The 17,961-nt window shown below is 38.7% G+C and overlaps 1 protein-coding gene across 2 annotated transcripts in view; it reads right to left on the bottom strand.

Moving 5' to 3' along the window:
- The window catches only part of RORB (RAR related orphan receptor B), a 57,937-nt gene extending 42,912 nt beyond the window's left edge, over window positions 1-15,025 (bottom strand). Inside the window, exons 1-3 of one of the 2 annotated variants that reach the window (XM_079926193.1) lie at window positions 14,963-15,025; window positions 10,618-10,703; window positions 1,954-2,355 (exon numbers count right to left, since the gene is read on the bottom strand). In XM_079926193.1, coding sequence (XP_079782319.1) covers window positions 1,954-2,355; window positions 10,618-10,630 — 415 coding nt within the window. In that variant the 5' untranslated portion in view covers window positions 10,631-10,703; window positions 14,963-15,025. Of the gene's footprint in view, window positions 1-1,953; window positions 2,356-10,617; window positions 10,812-14,962 lie in introns of those variants that run through there. The other variant, XM_079926192.1, reaches the window with a different exon arrangement.
- Between the last annotated feature and the right edge of the window lie 2,936 nt (window positions 15,026-17,961).

Below are 17,961 nucleotides of genomic sequence, written 5' to 3'. Positions count from 1 at the left end.
TTTTTGTTTCAGTATGTTTTAAACATGTGTTCCCAATCAATAGCAAACTCAGGAACTTAGATACTAAGTAGGATAAAAGCAAAAAATGGTGCCTATTTCCTTTTCCTTTTAACATGTCCCTTTGGAAAGACCTAGTGACTCCACTTAAACAGATTGTCCCCTATTGATTGACAATGCAGTTTGTGAATATTAAGCCCATAGCAAGTAGCAGGATAATGGATAAGCACAAGGACTCCAGAATCAGACAGCCTGGAATGGAAGTTGCCTCTATCATTTAGTAACCAAAGGACCCTGGGCAGGTCATGAGACATCTCTGAGCCTCTGTTTCCACATCTGTAAAATGGGAGTAATAGTCTTACTTATCATATAAGATGCTTGTGAAAATTAAATGTGTGTGAAGTGCCTGTGACACAGTCACAGGTTAAGGAGAGCAACATAATGAATATTTTTGTTATTAGAGCTGATGTGTAGTTTTCTACGTCTCTCAGTTGTGGATGTCGTCACAGGTGCTATGTCAACCACTTCTTTACTCCCTGCCACAGGCTGAATTGCTAAGAGAGAAAAATAGCGTTTCGGGTTTTATAACTGTGTCACGTCACTTCTTCCTCAACCAGATGGTAGAAGTAGCCAAGATACATATGGCGTGTCCTTCGTTATGTGTTCACATCAACTTTATTTAAAACACTCGTAGGCTTTAGGCTCCTACTCACAGTTTAGACAGAGAAGGTGATTGAACACGTGGTGGGCAAGTGAGAACAGCTCAGAGTTACTGAGCACTTGCGGAGTGCCAAACATGGCTCTGTTTTACAAGTATTGACTCATTTAATTCTTACAACAACGGTGTGATCTGTGAGCTAACATTTTTTGAGAAAAAAAGAACACCGAAAAACAGGATGAGCAAACCAGGATTGAGAGACTTGCTTCAGCTCAAATAACAGGCGACGGATCCAGGATTTGAATTCAGGTAGCCTGGTGCGTAACCACTCTTTTCTGCCACCTCTCAGGGCAAGATGGCAGTCTCAAAGACTCCCGAGCTCCACACTGCTTTCCCTGTGCACTAAGTACTGCGTGAAGCCTCCTGTAGCCACTGCCTGCTAGCTCCTCCGGGCTACTGTTAACATACAGCTCTGTTACCCAGGAGGGTAATGTGTTAAACCTACATCCATATTTTTATGGCAATTAGTTAATAAAATCAACTGATTAGACGGTTAACAGACTCCTAAGCTTAACAGGGTAAAACAAAGCGGCGACAGGTCAGAAGAGAGAGTGCACTCTTGAAGACCACTCCTTAAAGAAGGATGTTGCAGAAGCAGGAGGGTCTGCAACCGATGCAACCGTGCCTGGGACTTGCCCTGCTCAGAGGGGCTTATTTGTTGCCCTTCTGTAATATTCCAGACTACACTTATTTTACTGCCAGTAATTCAGACTCTATTCCCACGTAGAATTCTTGAATTCAGATTTACAAGAGGCTTAGAGGTCTTCTGGTCTACCCCTCTGCCTTTACACAGAAGGAAACTGAGGTTTGTCCCCAGTTATCTTAGATGGAGAGTTGGAGCCCTGTTCATTCAGTTACTACATACTGCTTCTATGTCCCTTAGCTATTTCACTTTTAATAGCATCACTTTGAACACTTGCTGAAATTTTCTTGTTTATACCAATAACATTTTTCCTTCAGTGATGAACCCAAATTCAACAGATAGCATCTGTTCCTTACAGATCGCATCTTTCTATTCATGATTTTTTTCCTTCTTCCTTTGCTTGAAATAAACTTGTATGGGCCATGGGAACAGTGACAGTTATTAGACTATATTTTAAAATCCATTAGTTTCCTCACTAGAAGCCATAAATGCAAGTAATTCAACTTAGACCTAAGAAAATGATCTTACTAAACAGGACCAAGGCGATTTCAAAGTAGAATTTCCAAAAATGAGCCGGAAGGAGATTTCCACTTACCGATTTCAGTCATGGTTATCCCTGGTGCTAACTGCCCGTTGTTGAAAGAACTATAGGTAAACAAGTTGGGTACGGATGTGAGGTCATAGATAGGTTCTTGCTTTATCTGTTTGATTCCAGTCACGTCAAGTCCTGACTGATCAGGGGACGGCTGGCCGGAATCCACATTGTAATAACCCTCGGACTTGGGCAGGTCCATGACGTGTCCGTTGGCGTAAGTGCCACTGGCCTCGTTGCTCAGGTTGCTGAGGCCATTGCTGATGCTGCTGCTGTACACCCTGGCGAGGGCTTCCGCCTCCCCACTCTGCTGCTGCCGCTGCTCCTGCAGCCGCTGCTGGTGCTTCTGCACCTCAGCATACAGGCTGTCCCTCTGCTTCTTGGACATCCTCCCAAACTTCACAGCTGGGTGGGAGACAAAAGCAAAAACAGCACTTGAGGTTCTCATTCGCATTAACCACCTTAAGTCCAAGGGCTCATGGATGGCTGTCCCCTCAACATAAAATGCACCAAGTCCCAGTACCACAGCCCAAGAGTCCATTCGCTTGCACTCCACATTTGATAAAAGGTTATACTCACGGGTGTCTGTACTGGTTTATGTGCATAGTGAGAACTAAATCTAAGCTAGGAAGAAAGGTACAAACTTATAGATGTATTTCTCATTGACACGAAGTTAGAAGGCATATTTCCTCATTCTTTCTTACTTGCAGGGAAAAAAAAAAGAATTCACAAAAACCCAAAACTACCACATAGTACCTATTCAAACGTAGACCAACACTCATTATTAGCTTCCCTCCTGAGCATTACGGTTTCTAGATTGCCAGATAGGACCCTATTATTTCACTATTTTCTAAATAGCACGTTGGGTAAGACCAAGGATGTGAAGCAGGGTGAGAAACACAATTTCAAGGAAACCACATCATTTACCTTCGATTGGATTTGGGGATCAAATGAAAACAATCTTTGGAAAATAGCAATTTCGTGAATACGATACCCAGCAAGTGAGACAACAGTAACCCTTCCTTTCTTATTCTACCGTCCCCAAGTTTTATACTGCCCCCCTCTTCTGGAAAAATCCTTAACCATCCTGAGGAAGAAGGAGAAAGAGGCTCTGTCAGTGGTCATAGAGTAGTACAAAGATGCTTTGATCTGAATTCATTGTTTCTTATAGAGCTTAACCTCCTGAACTGTTGTGGATCGAGACATTTTTCCTCACATGCTGTCAACTCCCGTTTAAGGCTGTGAACGTCCGGAGTCGAGGGGCCACCTTATCTGAATCATCAAGCATGATGCCCGTTCGGCTCATGTTAATGGTAGGGACTATGGTAAACTTACAGGTTCCCTTTTGAGATTCTGCTTTCTTTTCTTTTGTGACACTGTTCCCGTCACCGGCTGGTGGTGGGAGCTCAGAGAATGTGGGAAGAAGAGAATGGAGAGTAGAAATAGGTCCAATTTCTGGATTCAGTCAGTAGAGTTGATGAGAATAACTTCTGAGAATGACTAAATGGTGAAGTGCTTAAGAACTCTCCAGCCCCAAGGGCCCACAGAAGAGATTCTTGTTGTGAAACAGCTGCCATTTTACCCCCCGATATTCCTCCAGTATTTATTTTCTCTTTCCAGTGGTTATAGAGCTACCAAAGTTTATCTGAGCATAGGCTGTTCAGAATGGAGACCACATTTCCCAACCTCCCTCACTGCCAGATGTGTCTCTGTGATGAAGTTCTGGATAACAGGGAGTAAATGGAAGCGCTGCATACAGGTGTGTGTCCTGAGGCTCGCCATTCTCCTTTCTGCCTGCTGGAGTGTGGATGTGAGGGATGGATTTAGAGCAGCCCAAACTCTTCCTATCTCCTTAATCTTGAAAAACCTGTGTTCTGGTTTTCTGACACTGCCTAAGTAGGAAAACCAAGTGGCGATTATCCACTAATTTTTCTGAATAAAGACAAGTAATCGGGTTAATCCAGACCAAACTCCCCATGCCACCTCAGCTGTCATTTTTATAGGTATTTTTTAAAATGATTTTGTTCATTTCTTTTTTTTTCTATTTTTTTAACATCTTTATTGGAGTATAATTGCTTTACAATGGTGTGTCAGTTTCTGCTTTATAATAAAGCGAAGCAGCTATACATATACATATATCCCCATATCCCTTCCCTCTTGCGTCTCCCTCCCACCCTCCCTATCCCACCCCTCTAGGTGGACACAAAGCACTGAGCTGATCTCCCTGTGCTATGTGGCTATGGATAAAGAAGATGTGGCACATATATAAAATGGAATATAACTCAGCCATAAAAAGAAATGAAATTGAGTTATTTGTAGTGAGGTGGATGGACCTAGAGTCTGTCATACAGAGTGAAGTAAGTCAGAAAGAGAAAAACAAATACCTATGCTAACACATATGTATGGAATTTATAGGGTTTTGAATCATTGTGTTTAACTTTGTAGAGACAGGGCATTAAATTCTGTTTCTCAGAGACAAATATATTTGCTTCCTAACTGCAGTGGTATTTTCAGCTTGTCCATGGACAGAATTCTGTAGTTGCTTTTAGAGAAAGCTTTCTATCTTTATCATTCCAAATAATTTACTCAATATCATTCTCTAGGGGGAAAAAAACCCTTTTAGTATACGAAAAAACTAAATCATGGTAAGTTTTGATTCAGAAAAAATTTTTTCCCCCCAAGAAATGTCACATGCTTCTCCATTTGCTCACCCCCTTTGCATTCCTGTAGATTCGGAACAGCTCTTTGTGACAGAGATAGAGAGGTGAATCCAAAATTTATGTCTACTGCTGTAGGTTAAGATTTTTGTTTTGGCTGGAGTAGACCTACTTTCTGCCTTACTTTAGTAGAATAGTTTTGCATTTATTCATTTAAAATTTATAGGGAGAAAAAATTAAGAACGAGGAACTCTTCTGACATGGAGACAAAAATGTAGTGGCTCTTTTTAAACCTTTTTCCAAACCTAAACCTTGCTTTAGATTTCTATACACTTTAGGTGAAATACACAGGTTGACTGCGTTAGTAACCCTGATGCTTCTTGCCTATTTGCCTGCTCTACCCCATGTAAACTTGCAGTGCCCTTTCATTCTGTGCCGGCATCCTGCTCCATCCCCTTGACTCAGGGTCATGTGATCTGCTCTGCAGCAATGGGATATTGACATATGTGACACAAACAGAGGCTTAAAAAGTGCTTGTGTGATTGAGTGCCCCACCATGAAAAGGACATGCCTACACTAGTTTGCTGAAGGATAAGATATGTGAAACAGAGCAGAACCATCTCAGGCAAGGCCAACTACAAACAGGAGAGCTGTAGAACTGACCTGTAGCTGACAGCAGATACGGAAACGAGCCCAGTCAAGACCCTATACTGAACAATTTTAGGTTCAGAATTCTGCTGTTAACCATAAGACCTCACAATCAAAGCTAACAGTGTCAAATAAGTATGCTGCCAAGCTCTTTGCCCTGTAAACACCCGAAAACCCACTCAATGGTGAATAGTTAGGCCTCTTCCAAAAAAAATTGACTTATCAAGTCACTGAGCAATTTAAATATTTTCAAAGAAAAAACTTAAAGCTCCACAACATTTTGGAATTATCAGGCTTCATCCTAAATCAAGGACTTTGCTGACAATGGCTATAATTCTATTTTAGAATCAATTTTCCATTCATTTCAGAAACACTGATGAGCCAGTGTTTCAGTTTTATGCCCCTTCCTGTAATAAAAGTGGTGACATATTTGGGAAAAAAATTATAGTACTTGGCAAAATAAAGCTACTGAACTTTCCTGATATAAAAATAATTTCTTGTCACTATTTGTAAATACATTTATTGTATTCATGGGCCTATGTTTTCAATTTCATTTAATTTAATTTGTTTATTATACAGCAGGTTCTTATTACTTATCTATTTTACACATGTTAGTGTATACATGTCAATCCCAATCTCCCAGTTCATCCCAGCCCCCACCCCCGCTTTCCCCCCTTGGTGTCCACACGTTTGTTCTCTACATCTGTGTCTCTATTTCTACCTTGCAAACCGGTTCATCTGTACCATTTTTCTAGATTCCACATATATGCGTTAATATGTGATATTCGTTTTTCTCTTTCTGACTTAACTTCATTCTGTATGACAGTCTCTAGGTCCATCCACGTCTCTACAAATGACTTCATGGGCCTATTTTAACAAAGGCTATATTACTATTATATTTTCAAGTATTTGCATTCTTCTTACCACTACCCATTAATCAGAATGGCACATAGTTTACGTGTTTGACCCTCTCAAACTTGAATTATTCTGTTAATGAGATTCACTTGAGTACGGAGACAGCCTCTTGTTAAACTGCTAGCTCTCAAAGAAACTAGCACAATTTGTATACATTGCAAGTGCTTTATAAATATTCAGTGATGATAGTATTTGCTCATGATATGCTCTTAACCCTCATTTTGATCCCACACTAGCAAAGAACCATTTTACGCAAAAGTATTGGAAATCGTTTCATATCTATATGAATTGTGGGATTCTAAACGGAATGGAAGTTTTTGGAGTAACTATACAGCAAAGATGATGCTTCTTCAAAGATTTCTGCTTCCTACCACATGACAACTAGACACATGTTTTTGGTATCAAGAGGAACCCCGTTGTAGAACTATCATCTATGACTTTCCATAGTCCTTTTGGAAATTATTTTATCTTACTATCTTTGGCTGTGAAATGCTTTATGTTTATATCTCACTACTTATCAAGGAAACTAGTCTTAATTTAACTTTAAAATTTCAAGGCTATGCCTTTTTATAGTGCTTTAAGATTTGTAGAAAAAAATCGGATTCAGTCTACCCAACCCTATTCATAATTTTAAAACATTCTCTCTCTTACCCTTCACTTCTCCAACAGAACTTCCTGTGATTATGGAATGTTCCCTGCACTTTCCAATATGGTAGCCACAAGGCACGTGTGGCTTTGAGCACTTGAAATATAGCTAGTGTGACTGAAGAACTAAATTTTAAATTTTATTTAATTGTAATAAATCTAAACTTAAATTTAAATAGCAACACGTGGATACCACACTGGACCATGCCATTCTGGATAACAAGAAGCTAAATCTGTGACACCTGCCCGTGTAGGGCAGCTTCCATTTTTTCATAGAGGCATGTCACTTAGGAGGACACATACTTCATTATTGCAAGGTGAGTATAATGCTTTTTCTTTGAGGTGCAATATCTTCCTATTGATGCCAAAATATTTTCTGTTTTTTTTTTTTTTTGGTAGTGCTAATACACCTGACACTGAAGATTCCGGCAACTAACATTTGTGAAGGGTCCAGTTAAAAAAAGAAATAAATACAATAGTGGAGAAGATTCAGTGCACATATGTATGCCGTCACTTCACACACACGTATACATGCAATACCTGCACCTTTTTATACACATAAACACATGTGTATGTATTCCAAGTGGATTTGACTTTTGATTCTTTGCCAATGCTAAATTCGAACAAATTTGTTACTGCTGAGTTTGTTGTCTACTCATATATCTCCCATGACTAATACGCCACTATAGAAGCTGAAATTCAGGAGAGAATGAAAGTCCAGCAGAGTCAACAGTTATAGCAAGCCATCTACTAGCAGTCATACTGTTTTAGTGACCAGATATGGTGAAGTAAATATTCTTGGAGCCAGGCATAACTGACAGAAAACAAATGCAAATATTAAAATGAAGATGCTACTTTATGTCTGAGGGAAGCTGGGTGGTGTGCATATAGAAGTTAGGTGTGAGGGCATCTTACCTTGGCTACTGGTACTACTGCTAAAGCACTTTGAAAATATCTGCTTCATCAGTAGAAGGTAGGTATAATAAATTAGCGGCAGGACACATACTACCTCTTATTCTTGAGCCCTTACTAGACATAGCTAATTAACCATAACCTCAGGGCTTCATAATCCTTTGATTCCACATACTAGGCATTACTTATCAATAGGAGATAAAACCTGTTTAGCTTCCCAGGTATTAGTGTGACTTATTTAGTTTAAAGTACCCTATATATTCAAGGCTTATAACAAACTTCCTCTATATAAAGAGTAAAGAAGAATTTGTTTTCCCATAGACAGAATCATGTTTTTCTTCTGCTGAAGCCTCTTCTCCTCATTCCCAGCCACTACTATCACTCCTGAGCATTTCTCCTCGCCATTAATCTGACACAAGCCATGCTTAGGAGGCATTTTGAAAGATGTCCCTGGAAGCCTCAAGATTGTCTCTGGACCTAAAATTAAGATGGATCATTATCCTTAATCCTCAGCATCCTTAGATACTATCTTGCTTTTTCTTGCACAGAAGTTTATGCTGTAGTAAATTTCTTCCCCCTTGAGAATAGACGGCGGCTCTATCCATAAACGATCCCCACGTCCCCACCCCCGCCCCGACAATATATTTCTTTTATGTCATGAGATTCAGACAACCTCTTAGATTTTGTGGGCTGACGTCACTGAATCTGCCTTGGACCATATGCCCATCCCTTGCTCATGATTCTGTTCACCAGCACAGACCCACGTGATCTCTCTTTCCAAATAGATACTTCCTTTTATTGTAGGAAGAAGCAACAAAGGCAAATACTCAATGGCTTAGTCTCTCTGTAGAATTATTAATGAAACTTTTCAGATACTGTCAATTATTATGCTGCCTCCATATTACAGAAATGAAGTACAAAATTATCAACTCGAATTCCCACAGAATTTCACTAAAGAAATTCTGAAAACCGTTTAATCTCCACCCTCCACTTTCTTCACTTTAGTTATGTGCAAGTACACAGGGCTACAAATTTACCCTACGAGTAAATGTATGTGATTTGCAAATCTAGAAAAACAGACAAACAAAATCAGCTAATACACAGAAAAGTTTTGGAAACCTACATCTTGTAGCTTTAGAAGCTACCTATAAACTGGAAGGCTCAACGTCAGATTCTTTTTATCTTGGGGGTTAAATATATCTCATTGGTATACTTTTGTGCAAGACAAGTTTATGTGGGTTGGAAATTAGAGAAATGGTAAACAGAAATTCAAGATGCAACTATCTGGAGAATGCAAGCTAAGAAGTAAACAGTGTATATGTTTAGAGACCATCTATGCAGAGCTAAATTTATCCAAATGACTAAAAGGCCCGCATTTAATTCAATAACTCATAAAATCCCTTTATACCAAGAGATAGTGCATGCCAATTATCTATATTTCTTTAAAATCTAGAAGTATTTCTTTTTTTTTTTTTTTTTTTCTTTTTTGGTCCACACTGCCTTGAACGTCATTCCAGGGAGTGTGACCAGAGACACAGAATCCACAGTGATTCACGTAAAGAGAATGATTATCAGGGGCTTTGTCTGTGTCTCAGGCTCTAGGTAAAAGAGAATTCCATGATTCATTCAACAAACACTTAGGTGCCTGCTTTTAACCAGACCCTGAGGGGACAGTGGGAACAAGACAGAAACGGCCCCAGGACACAGGGCTGCTCATAACCCAGTACAGGAGTGCTACGGCCAACATCAGTGGGGAAAGAATCCGTTTGGATGAAAACTTAAAAATGGACACAAAGCTAGATGAAATTCTTTGTGTGAGTTTATTTGTCCTCTTTCATTAATCTAAGAAGTTCAGTTGGGGTGCCAAGTCACCCATTTGGATTGGGCGTGAGGTGGACTACACACTTGAGTCTATTCTGAAAGGGACACCATCTACAGAACCCTTCTAAGATGTGGAGCTCTGCTACAGCCTTTCTGATCTTCATCATGCCTCTGAATAGTCCACATCCATTAATGGAGCTTCTGGGCTTCCTACAGAAGCAAGGTCTGTTCCTTAGCATCTCCACATACCAAGCAACCTGTGTACCAGTCAGACTTACCCAGTGACCAAGGGGTCCAGGCCTGCCTGGGACTTTCCAGTTTTAGCTCAGAAAATCTCACATCCCAGGAAGTCCCTCATTCACAGGCAAACTTGGACAAGTGGTCACCTTTAGATCTAGGACTATGTGGCTTTCATCTACCTAGTTAGCACAGGTTGCTCCATGAGCTACAGAAAAGTCTTTCCTTTCTTCCTATGTTATAGGCAATACTATATATTTATTTGCTCTTACTTTTCCTCTTAATACACTGCCAGCATGTGGTTTTCTTTTCTTCTTATCCCTTTGTCTAGAATTCTTCCAGCAGCTTAAACAGACTCCAGCAAAGCATCCATTTGATGCATCCGTAAGATTCAAGCCATTTCTGTTTAATCATGTCACTGCCCTAGAGTGACATATACGTGTTAGCCAGCATATCATTTATACTTTCTGGCTCTGAAATTGTTTTTAATGGAAAATTCTTTTTCAGTTATCCAGCCTTGCAATTAAATAATTTTGAATGAAAAAAAGAAAAGCATACATTTGAAAGCCTTCTTTTTTCTTTTACATCTTTACTGGAGTATAATTGCTTTACAATGTTGTGTTAGTTTCTGCTTTATAACAAAGTGAATCAGCTATACGTATACATATATCCTCATATCTCCTCCCTCTTGCATCTCCCTCCCACCCTCCCTATCCCACCCCTCTAGGTGGTCACAAAGCACTGAGCTGATCTCCCCATGCTATGCGGCTGCTTCCCACTAGCTCTCTATTTTGAAAGCCTTTAAGTAAGAAGTAGGAAGGCGATGCCTTACCATCTCTCGACATTCCTAGGGCAAGACACTTCTGCAGTCGGCAGTGTTGGCAACGGTTTCTGTTGGTTCTGTCAATTAAACAGTTTCTCTGCCTCGGGCAGGAGTAAGAGGCATTGTTCTGCTGGCTCCTTCTAAAGAATCCCTAGAGGGAGAAAGAGAATGGGAGGGAGATAAATTTATAAGAAGCGACCATTAACAGAGATGATAGCTACATTTTCTACAGTGAACGTCGTTAACTGAGTTCACTTTTTAAAATTCTTTGGCTACCTCTCCTTGGACTGCTTACAGATGCTTCTACTGGGGAAAATTTGGACTCTCTGCAGAGATATGAAGGTATCATTCATTCATTCATTCAATCAATGTGTACTAAAGACATCTGTGATGTTCTATGCAAAGTAAAACAGAATAGAGTTCCTGACCCCAGAGAGCAGTGGGAAGGGAGTGGCAGAGGAGAGTGTCACGTATGACAAAACTTCATGGGGACAATAACACAGGAGTGTGTCAAGTGCTGTGGGAGTGAGGAACTCTGGGTACTGAGTAGTGTGGGTTCCATATGCGCCACTATCTTCCTAGTTTCTAAGAAGCATTTTTATCCATTTGGAAATTTTTGTATTTGGCCAGAATGTATCTGGAAGGTTGTTTTTCTAAGCAGTGATGTACCTTAGAGTCAACCACATCTTTGAATAAAGGAAATATGGTATAAAAACTGCTCAGTAGAAAACAGACAATAAGTAAAAGCTGAATGAATGCTCTCTACTTGGCCTCAGGCTGTAGCGATCTAGGAGGTCTTCATGCAAGTACGTTTAGGTCCTTCTGGTACAAAATGAACTGCCTTGGACCATACATCACCCTTATAAATAAACCCACAGCTGAGTCGATTATTTTTTTAATTCTTTGGATACCACCCACCTTAGTTCTCTTACCAAAAATCCTACTGGGGTAAATAAACATTTTCTCCAGAGATATGAAAGTATCCTTCACCCATTCATTCCCCTATTTAATTAGTTTCCCTCATCACTCCTTGTCCTTGAATTACAATACAGCAAAAGTGCAAAGTGCTACAAACAAAGCAGTGATCTACAAATAGATTTACCAAGAGAAATTTTAGGAAAAGATATCCTGTACTATCATCTCTCGGAAGGAGGAAGCCTAGAAAAGGTCCAGGATGGTCACGCAATGCCCATCTCGCTGAGAGGCCTGGAAGAGGTCACTTGACTTCTGTCAAACAGTTTCCTCAACTATCAATGGGAGGATGGTGCAAGGCTGGGACTAGGGTGAGACTGGTGAGGCAATCACCTGGGTCACACATTTAAGGGGTGCCAAAAGATGTGGTACTCAGGATAAACATTTTAACACTGATTTTACATGTTACAAATCAACATTAATGCAAACTCCCCAAAAGTTTACATAAAAACAGAATTAAAATTATCAATTTTCCTTTTGCCTCAGGCTTCCATATGGCTTGGCAAGGCACTGTAACAGAGAGCTTGGCCAACCTTATGAAAAGCCTCAGAAAGGGATGAGTGGCCAAGTACCTCCTTAGAGAGGAGTGCCAATTGGTTTTGTGGCTGTAATCCTCAAGCCATTCAACAACAAGAGCTAGTTTTGCCCCCACAGATCCATGCGTATTATTTATTTAATGAACCAGTGGTGGCAAAATAAGATATCCAATTGGCCAGTTTGTATGAACTCATGGAGCCCTTAAACAAGAGATCCCATCTAAGCCCCCAGAGGTTGAAATTATGTACTTCATATACTGTGAAAGCTGTCAGAAGGCATAACCTCAGCTCATCGGTCTTGATTGAAGATGACTTGGAATTTACATTTTACAAGAGAATTGTGTGGTTTTTACCTATGGATACTCTTAAGTGCCACTTAGCAAAGGAGTTGACAGAAGAGACTTTTTTGAAGTCACAGCTACAGCCCTAATTTAAGGCCAATTTGACATTAATTGTGAGACATTTCTTGCTTATCTGTTGCTCATTACTGCAAATGAGGTTTCTGGCATGAAAAAGAGATTTCGTTTTAAATTTTTATTGGATGAAAAGGAACTTGAATAAGTGCACAAGCGGAAATGATGTTATTTAAAATGGGTGGTTTATGTTGATCTGAAAACTGTATTATGAAAATTCAGAGGTTGATACTAAATGTGCTGACATTGATATCTTAGTCTGAGCAGAATTTCTTGAGTTTGCTATTTGGAGAAAAATGTAGCATATTTACAAATGTGGGCTTTTCCATGAAATAAAAAGAAGTTGTGTGGTGTACAGTATCATTTTGACTAAAACCTCAGAATATGCTTCAAAATGACAGCATAAGTTCTTTGATCCTGGATTGCTTCTTTAAATAGAAAAGATGACAGGAGCCTAAATACTCGTTCTTGACTATTGACCTGTTGGAATGTATTTGTTCAGTAGTTAAACCTTTTTTGGAAATCACTGCTTAAAATGTTTAGTTCCTTAACATGACCATAGCCTCATATTTTGAAAACAGACATTTTCTAAATACGGCTTTATACAATGAAACACAAAACATTTCCACTTTGACACTGAGCTACAAAACATTTTTTCATGGGTACTGTGTAAACTAGACCAGAGCTCTTAAAATTGCAAAATAAACCAACATGGTGGAAGTGATTTCACTGGAGAGGTGTCTGATTCCAAAATTATTAGTATTTAGGGGAATTCCCTGATGGTCCAGTTGTTAAGACTCTGTGTTTCCACTGCAGGGGGCATGGGTTCAATCCCTGGTTGGGGGAATAAATCCTGCATGCCACGTGGCATGGCCAAAAAAATAAAAAATGAGTTAAGAAAAAGAAAACAAAATTATTAGTGTTTATGAAGAAAACTGTTTGTCTATCTGCCCAGAGGAAGTAATAACTTATTCTAGAAGGGTAAAAAATTGCTGATTCGTAATTTTGCTTTAACATGTCTTGTGGTAAGTTGAAAAAATTGCATTAAGGTGAATAACATGCAATTCTTAATTATAGGTCTGCAGAAGAACAGAATACAAGGCACATCTCATGATGTTCAAAGATGGGTTACTGCTAATCACCTCTAAAGCCAGTCAGTATGTTGATGGGTTAGGACATTTCATGTTATTCTGCCCCCTCTGCATCCCTCCCCTACTTTATTCTCATTTAGTCCTTTTTCTTTTCTTCCCTCCAGTTTCAATTCCAGGAATCATAATTTTTGAGACTATTATGAAGACACTGCCGATTTTTCACACAGCATGACTATCTGAGTTACAGTACGTTTTGTTTCATTTATATCTGAATGTCTTATAAGATTAAAGTTGGTTCTTAGAATTTTTGATTGTGCCGCATCTCCTTCAGTTTACTGACCTTAAATTAATGATTCACTTTGCTTGCATCTTTGATCAAAAATATAATTGCTTTTGCCAATAACTTTGCCAGTCTATCACTTTCCCCTCCTGGACTATGTCTGCATTTCATTTGTTCTGGTTACATACTGCCCTTTAAAATTGCAGAACTGTTTTCATTTCCCCCTTGATATTTAGTCTCTCACCCTTTCTTTCCTTCTAAGGATTAAATTTAAACATTTACTCTTAAGTTTCAAATTTCTCTTATTTCAGATTAAGTCTATGTTAACTGCTATTCCTCCAGCTTTGTGTTTTAAAAATCAACTTGCTCATAGGAATTAGTTTGTCTTTGGAAGAATTGGTTGGATTTGTTGTGGAGGAGAACACTAGACTGAGAATGAAAAACAGAGAAAGAAACATGCTTTTGGCCATGTTCTCTCACTACCTAGATTAGTGACATTGGCCATATGACATAATCTCGTTTAGACCTCAGGATCTCATTGATGAAGTTGGGGCAGATGATTGTTAACTGATCAGAGATTATCTGCTCCACTTTTAACATTCCATGCTTCCAGTTTTCTTTTATTTTTCTGGAACATGAGAATAAAAGATGGTCACATGCATATTGCAACTGCTATCTCGACGGCTTTCTCAAGCAAATAAATAAATACATGGCCATTAGCTTATAATCTGTATTTTAACCTTTCATATTGATATAAATGTGATGGAGTTTACTGGACACAAAACTGTTAAAACAGCAAATCAGTATTTATAGCTCTGTAAATGTGAATAATTGAAGCTTTTAAATGTTAATCCATTTTTAAGCACCTGCTGATGAGTTAGACAATGACAAAAACGTAAAAGGCCAAAGAACAGAAAATCAACCCACCCACCCACCAAGCAAGAATTCCTGAGTGTCAGCAGCAGGCACAAGAATCCTTTAGCAGGCCTTTCAAAAGGTGTCACCTCTTGCACTGTGAAGTACACAGATGCCTGAGGCAAACGCGGATGCTGTTGGCAGTACTGAGTTAAAGTCCCATACCTTGCAGCCTTCACACGTGATGACTCCGTAGTGGATCCCAGAGGATTTATCGCCACAAATTTTGCATGGTATCACTTCAATTTGTGCTGAAAGGGGAAAACAGACATTTTTGAGCTTACGGAGTTGTTTCCTTTTCGCCCTCCGATCTCCCTTCCCACCTCTCCCCGCCACGGCTCAGTGTTTGAAGACACTAGGATGGGGGTGGGGCTGTGAGATCACCCACTTCTATTTGAACGGCCCCCAGCTGCTTCTTCTAAGTAAAGGGCATCCATTTACCACTGTTTGTTTTGTTTTCCTCAAACTAAAAAATATAACCAGGGACCAGAAGCTTTCTAAACTTTGGCTTTCACTGTTTTCTCCTTTTTTTGAACTTGACCTTCATGTAGTGTGACTTAAAAATCCCTTGAACCTGTGGCTTTGGTTTTCTTATTTTGCACTTCAAACATTAAGTCACTGAGAATGATCACATTGCCTTATTTCAATATTATTTTACATAAGTAAATAAGGGAAACTGGAAGGGGTGGAGGTGACTTTATACATTAAGTGGTTGGATGATTACTTGTGAAAATGCCAATGATGAATCAGTTCAATATTTATTAAGCATCTATATATCCACTAAAATAATAAAGGTTGTTGACACAAGATAAGATATACTAATGACACTAATAATTTAATAAAACAAAATGAATACCTGGCGATATCAGGGGAAAAATAATAAAGCATATGGGTACTGTTACTTCAATAGGAACTGAAATAATTTCATTGGAGATGAAGACATTCTGATTTTGAATATTGTGTAGGAAATACAAGGCAAAAGGCATTTCTGCAAGCAGAATGGAATGAAGGAGGCCCCGAATGATTGTGGCTTGTGATCACTGAGACAGGCAACTTGGTTCTAATGGAAACTTGGGCCGTATGGTTGGATAGAGGGAATGATGTCAGATTATCAAGCTCTTGGGAGTTAGGCAGAGGAATTTTCACCTGACATCACTGGCCATAAGGAATCAAAGAAGTGAATGAAGAAATGATGAAAGTGATGGTTTGGGTACTTTAGAAAGGTGAGTTTGGCAGGCTAACCAGACACAAATGGAAGACTTAACTAAAAGACTATTCCTAACCTGGGTGTTAGGAGCTGAAGGTGTGAATTACATTGGTGGCAGGATAAATGGAGAGGAAGAAGCAAACAGAAAGACAGCTCAATGGAAGAGGTGAGAAGATAAAAGAAAGAAAGGATACAGAGGTGGAAATTGATGAAGAATCAAAGGTGACTTCTAGCTTCCTAGCCTTGGGTGTAAGATTAAATAGTAGGTTTGACATACATGGTTGGTTGGTAAGCTAATTCCTTTGTGGAATATGGTGAGGCACGGGATTTCCATTTTGCATGTGTGCAATTTGGTGTCATGTCTTGTAGACACCCGTGTATAGAATCTCTTGGAAAGATGATTTTAAGCCATCAGCTTTGAGGTTATGGATGAATCCATGATATAAACTTTATTTAGAATGTAGTAATTCCTACGTCACTGATAGTATTCTCAGTGTTGTTAAAATTATACACAGTAGGAAGATCTGCTATTCCTTCTCCCAATTTAAAATAATTATGCAAAATATGCTTCAAAATGCTTTATACATCAATCTGCCACTTGGATGCTTTTCTACAGTTTCTCACCCTTGAATATACAAAACAAATAAATGCAAGACATAACCCTCTTTTTATTGTTTTCATTAAAAAAATAATACTTAGCTTTAGGGGAGCACATTAAATTTTGTTTAAATTAAATATTTCACAGTAAGTTCAAATCATCTTTATAAGCAAAAAATTCAGTTATGTCCCTATTTTTCATATGAGAAAACTGAGGATACAGGTGGTTAATGACGCCTTTGAGGTGACTCGGGAAATGATGACGGGAAATTAGCTGATTTTCCTGAGATTTCATTCAGTAACCGTTTCTCTGCTTCTCACAAAGATAAAATACAAATACAATTTTGAATTCCTATATTATTCCAATAGCACCAGTTAAAGAGATAATGATAAAAATATCAGGAGAAGAGACAAATTCAACTAAAATACTTATTAGACTAAGTGTTTCTATTTGCTTCTGATTTTATATATGAACTAGGATTTGTCTTCAAAATTGTGGGATATGAAAAAAATGTGAGATTTGATGTCACTCTATTCTGTTCTGTCCCCCTGGATTCTAGTACCTAATCTGTTAATGATTGGGCCCATGACCAAGAAAAAAAATCTCTGATCTTGTTTTCTGGTTTGTAAAGCTTAGCTGACAAACTTCATAGAGGTGTGAGGATTAAATGAGATATTTTATGTGGCAGTACCCTGAAAAGAGTAAAGAGCTACAAAATGTCAATCTTCATCATCACCATCAAAAACATCATTATTTCTGATGTTTTTGGACAAAAAATATGACAAGCCACATTATTATTCCTTTATTAAAAAATCTAATCATTAAAAAACCCAAACAAATGACACTATAAGCTTTTTGTACCAGGTTTTGTCTTTTTTTTTTTTTTTTTCCAGTGTAACCTTTCCAACTGTGGATTTTTTACAATGATTGCAAAATTGACTAAAAATCCCAGGTATCCATTGTACAGTTGTTAGGTTTATATGATATTAAGTCAGAGGTGCTCTTTGCATAAATTACTCCCCAGGGAGTAACTTACACATGGGGAGAATCTGCTTCAATAAGTTCTTAATTATAAAATGATCTAAGTCTAAAGGAAATGAAAATAGAGGTAATTTGCCCCCTGGGGTGTGAGAAGATGTTCTGGAAAGCCACAAAGGTTATCTTACACAACTTCGGAAATACAAATGGGATAAGGAATGATTCGATAGAGCATCTGCATATTTATACATATTTATAATTCTAGCTCAACATGTAATCCTGAAGAACCATAAACATTTTAACGGTATCTTTAAAGAGAAAGAAGTCACTTAAAAGTGTGTATGTGTAAGCCTGTTGTGTGGG

The sequence above is a fragment of the Stenella coeruleoalba genome, assembly GCF_951394435.1.
Source record: "Stenella coeruleoalba genome assembly, chromosome: 7".
Taxonomy (NCBI): domain Eukaryota; kingdom Metazoa; phylum Chordata; class Mammalia; order Artiodactyla; family Delphinidae; genus Stenella; species Stenella coeruleoalba.
This window is presented reverse-complemented; position numbering and strand designations above follow the sequence as displayed.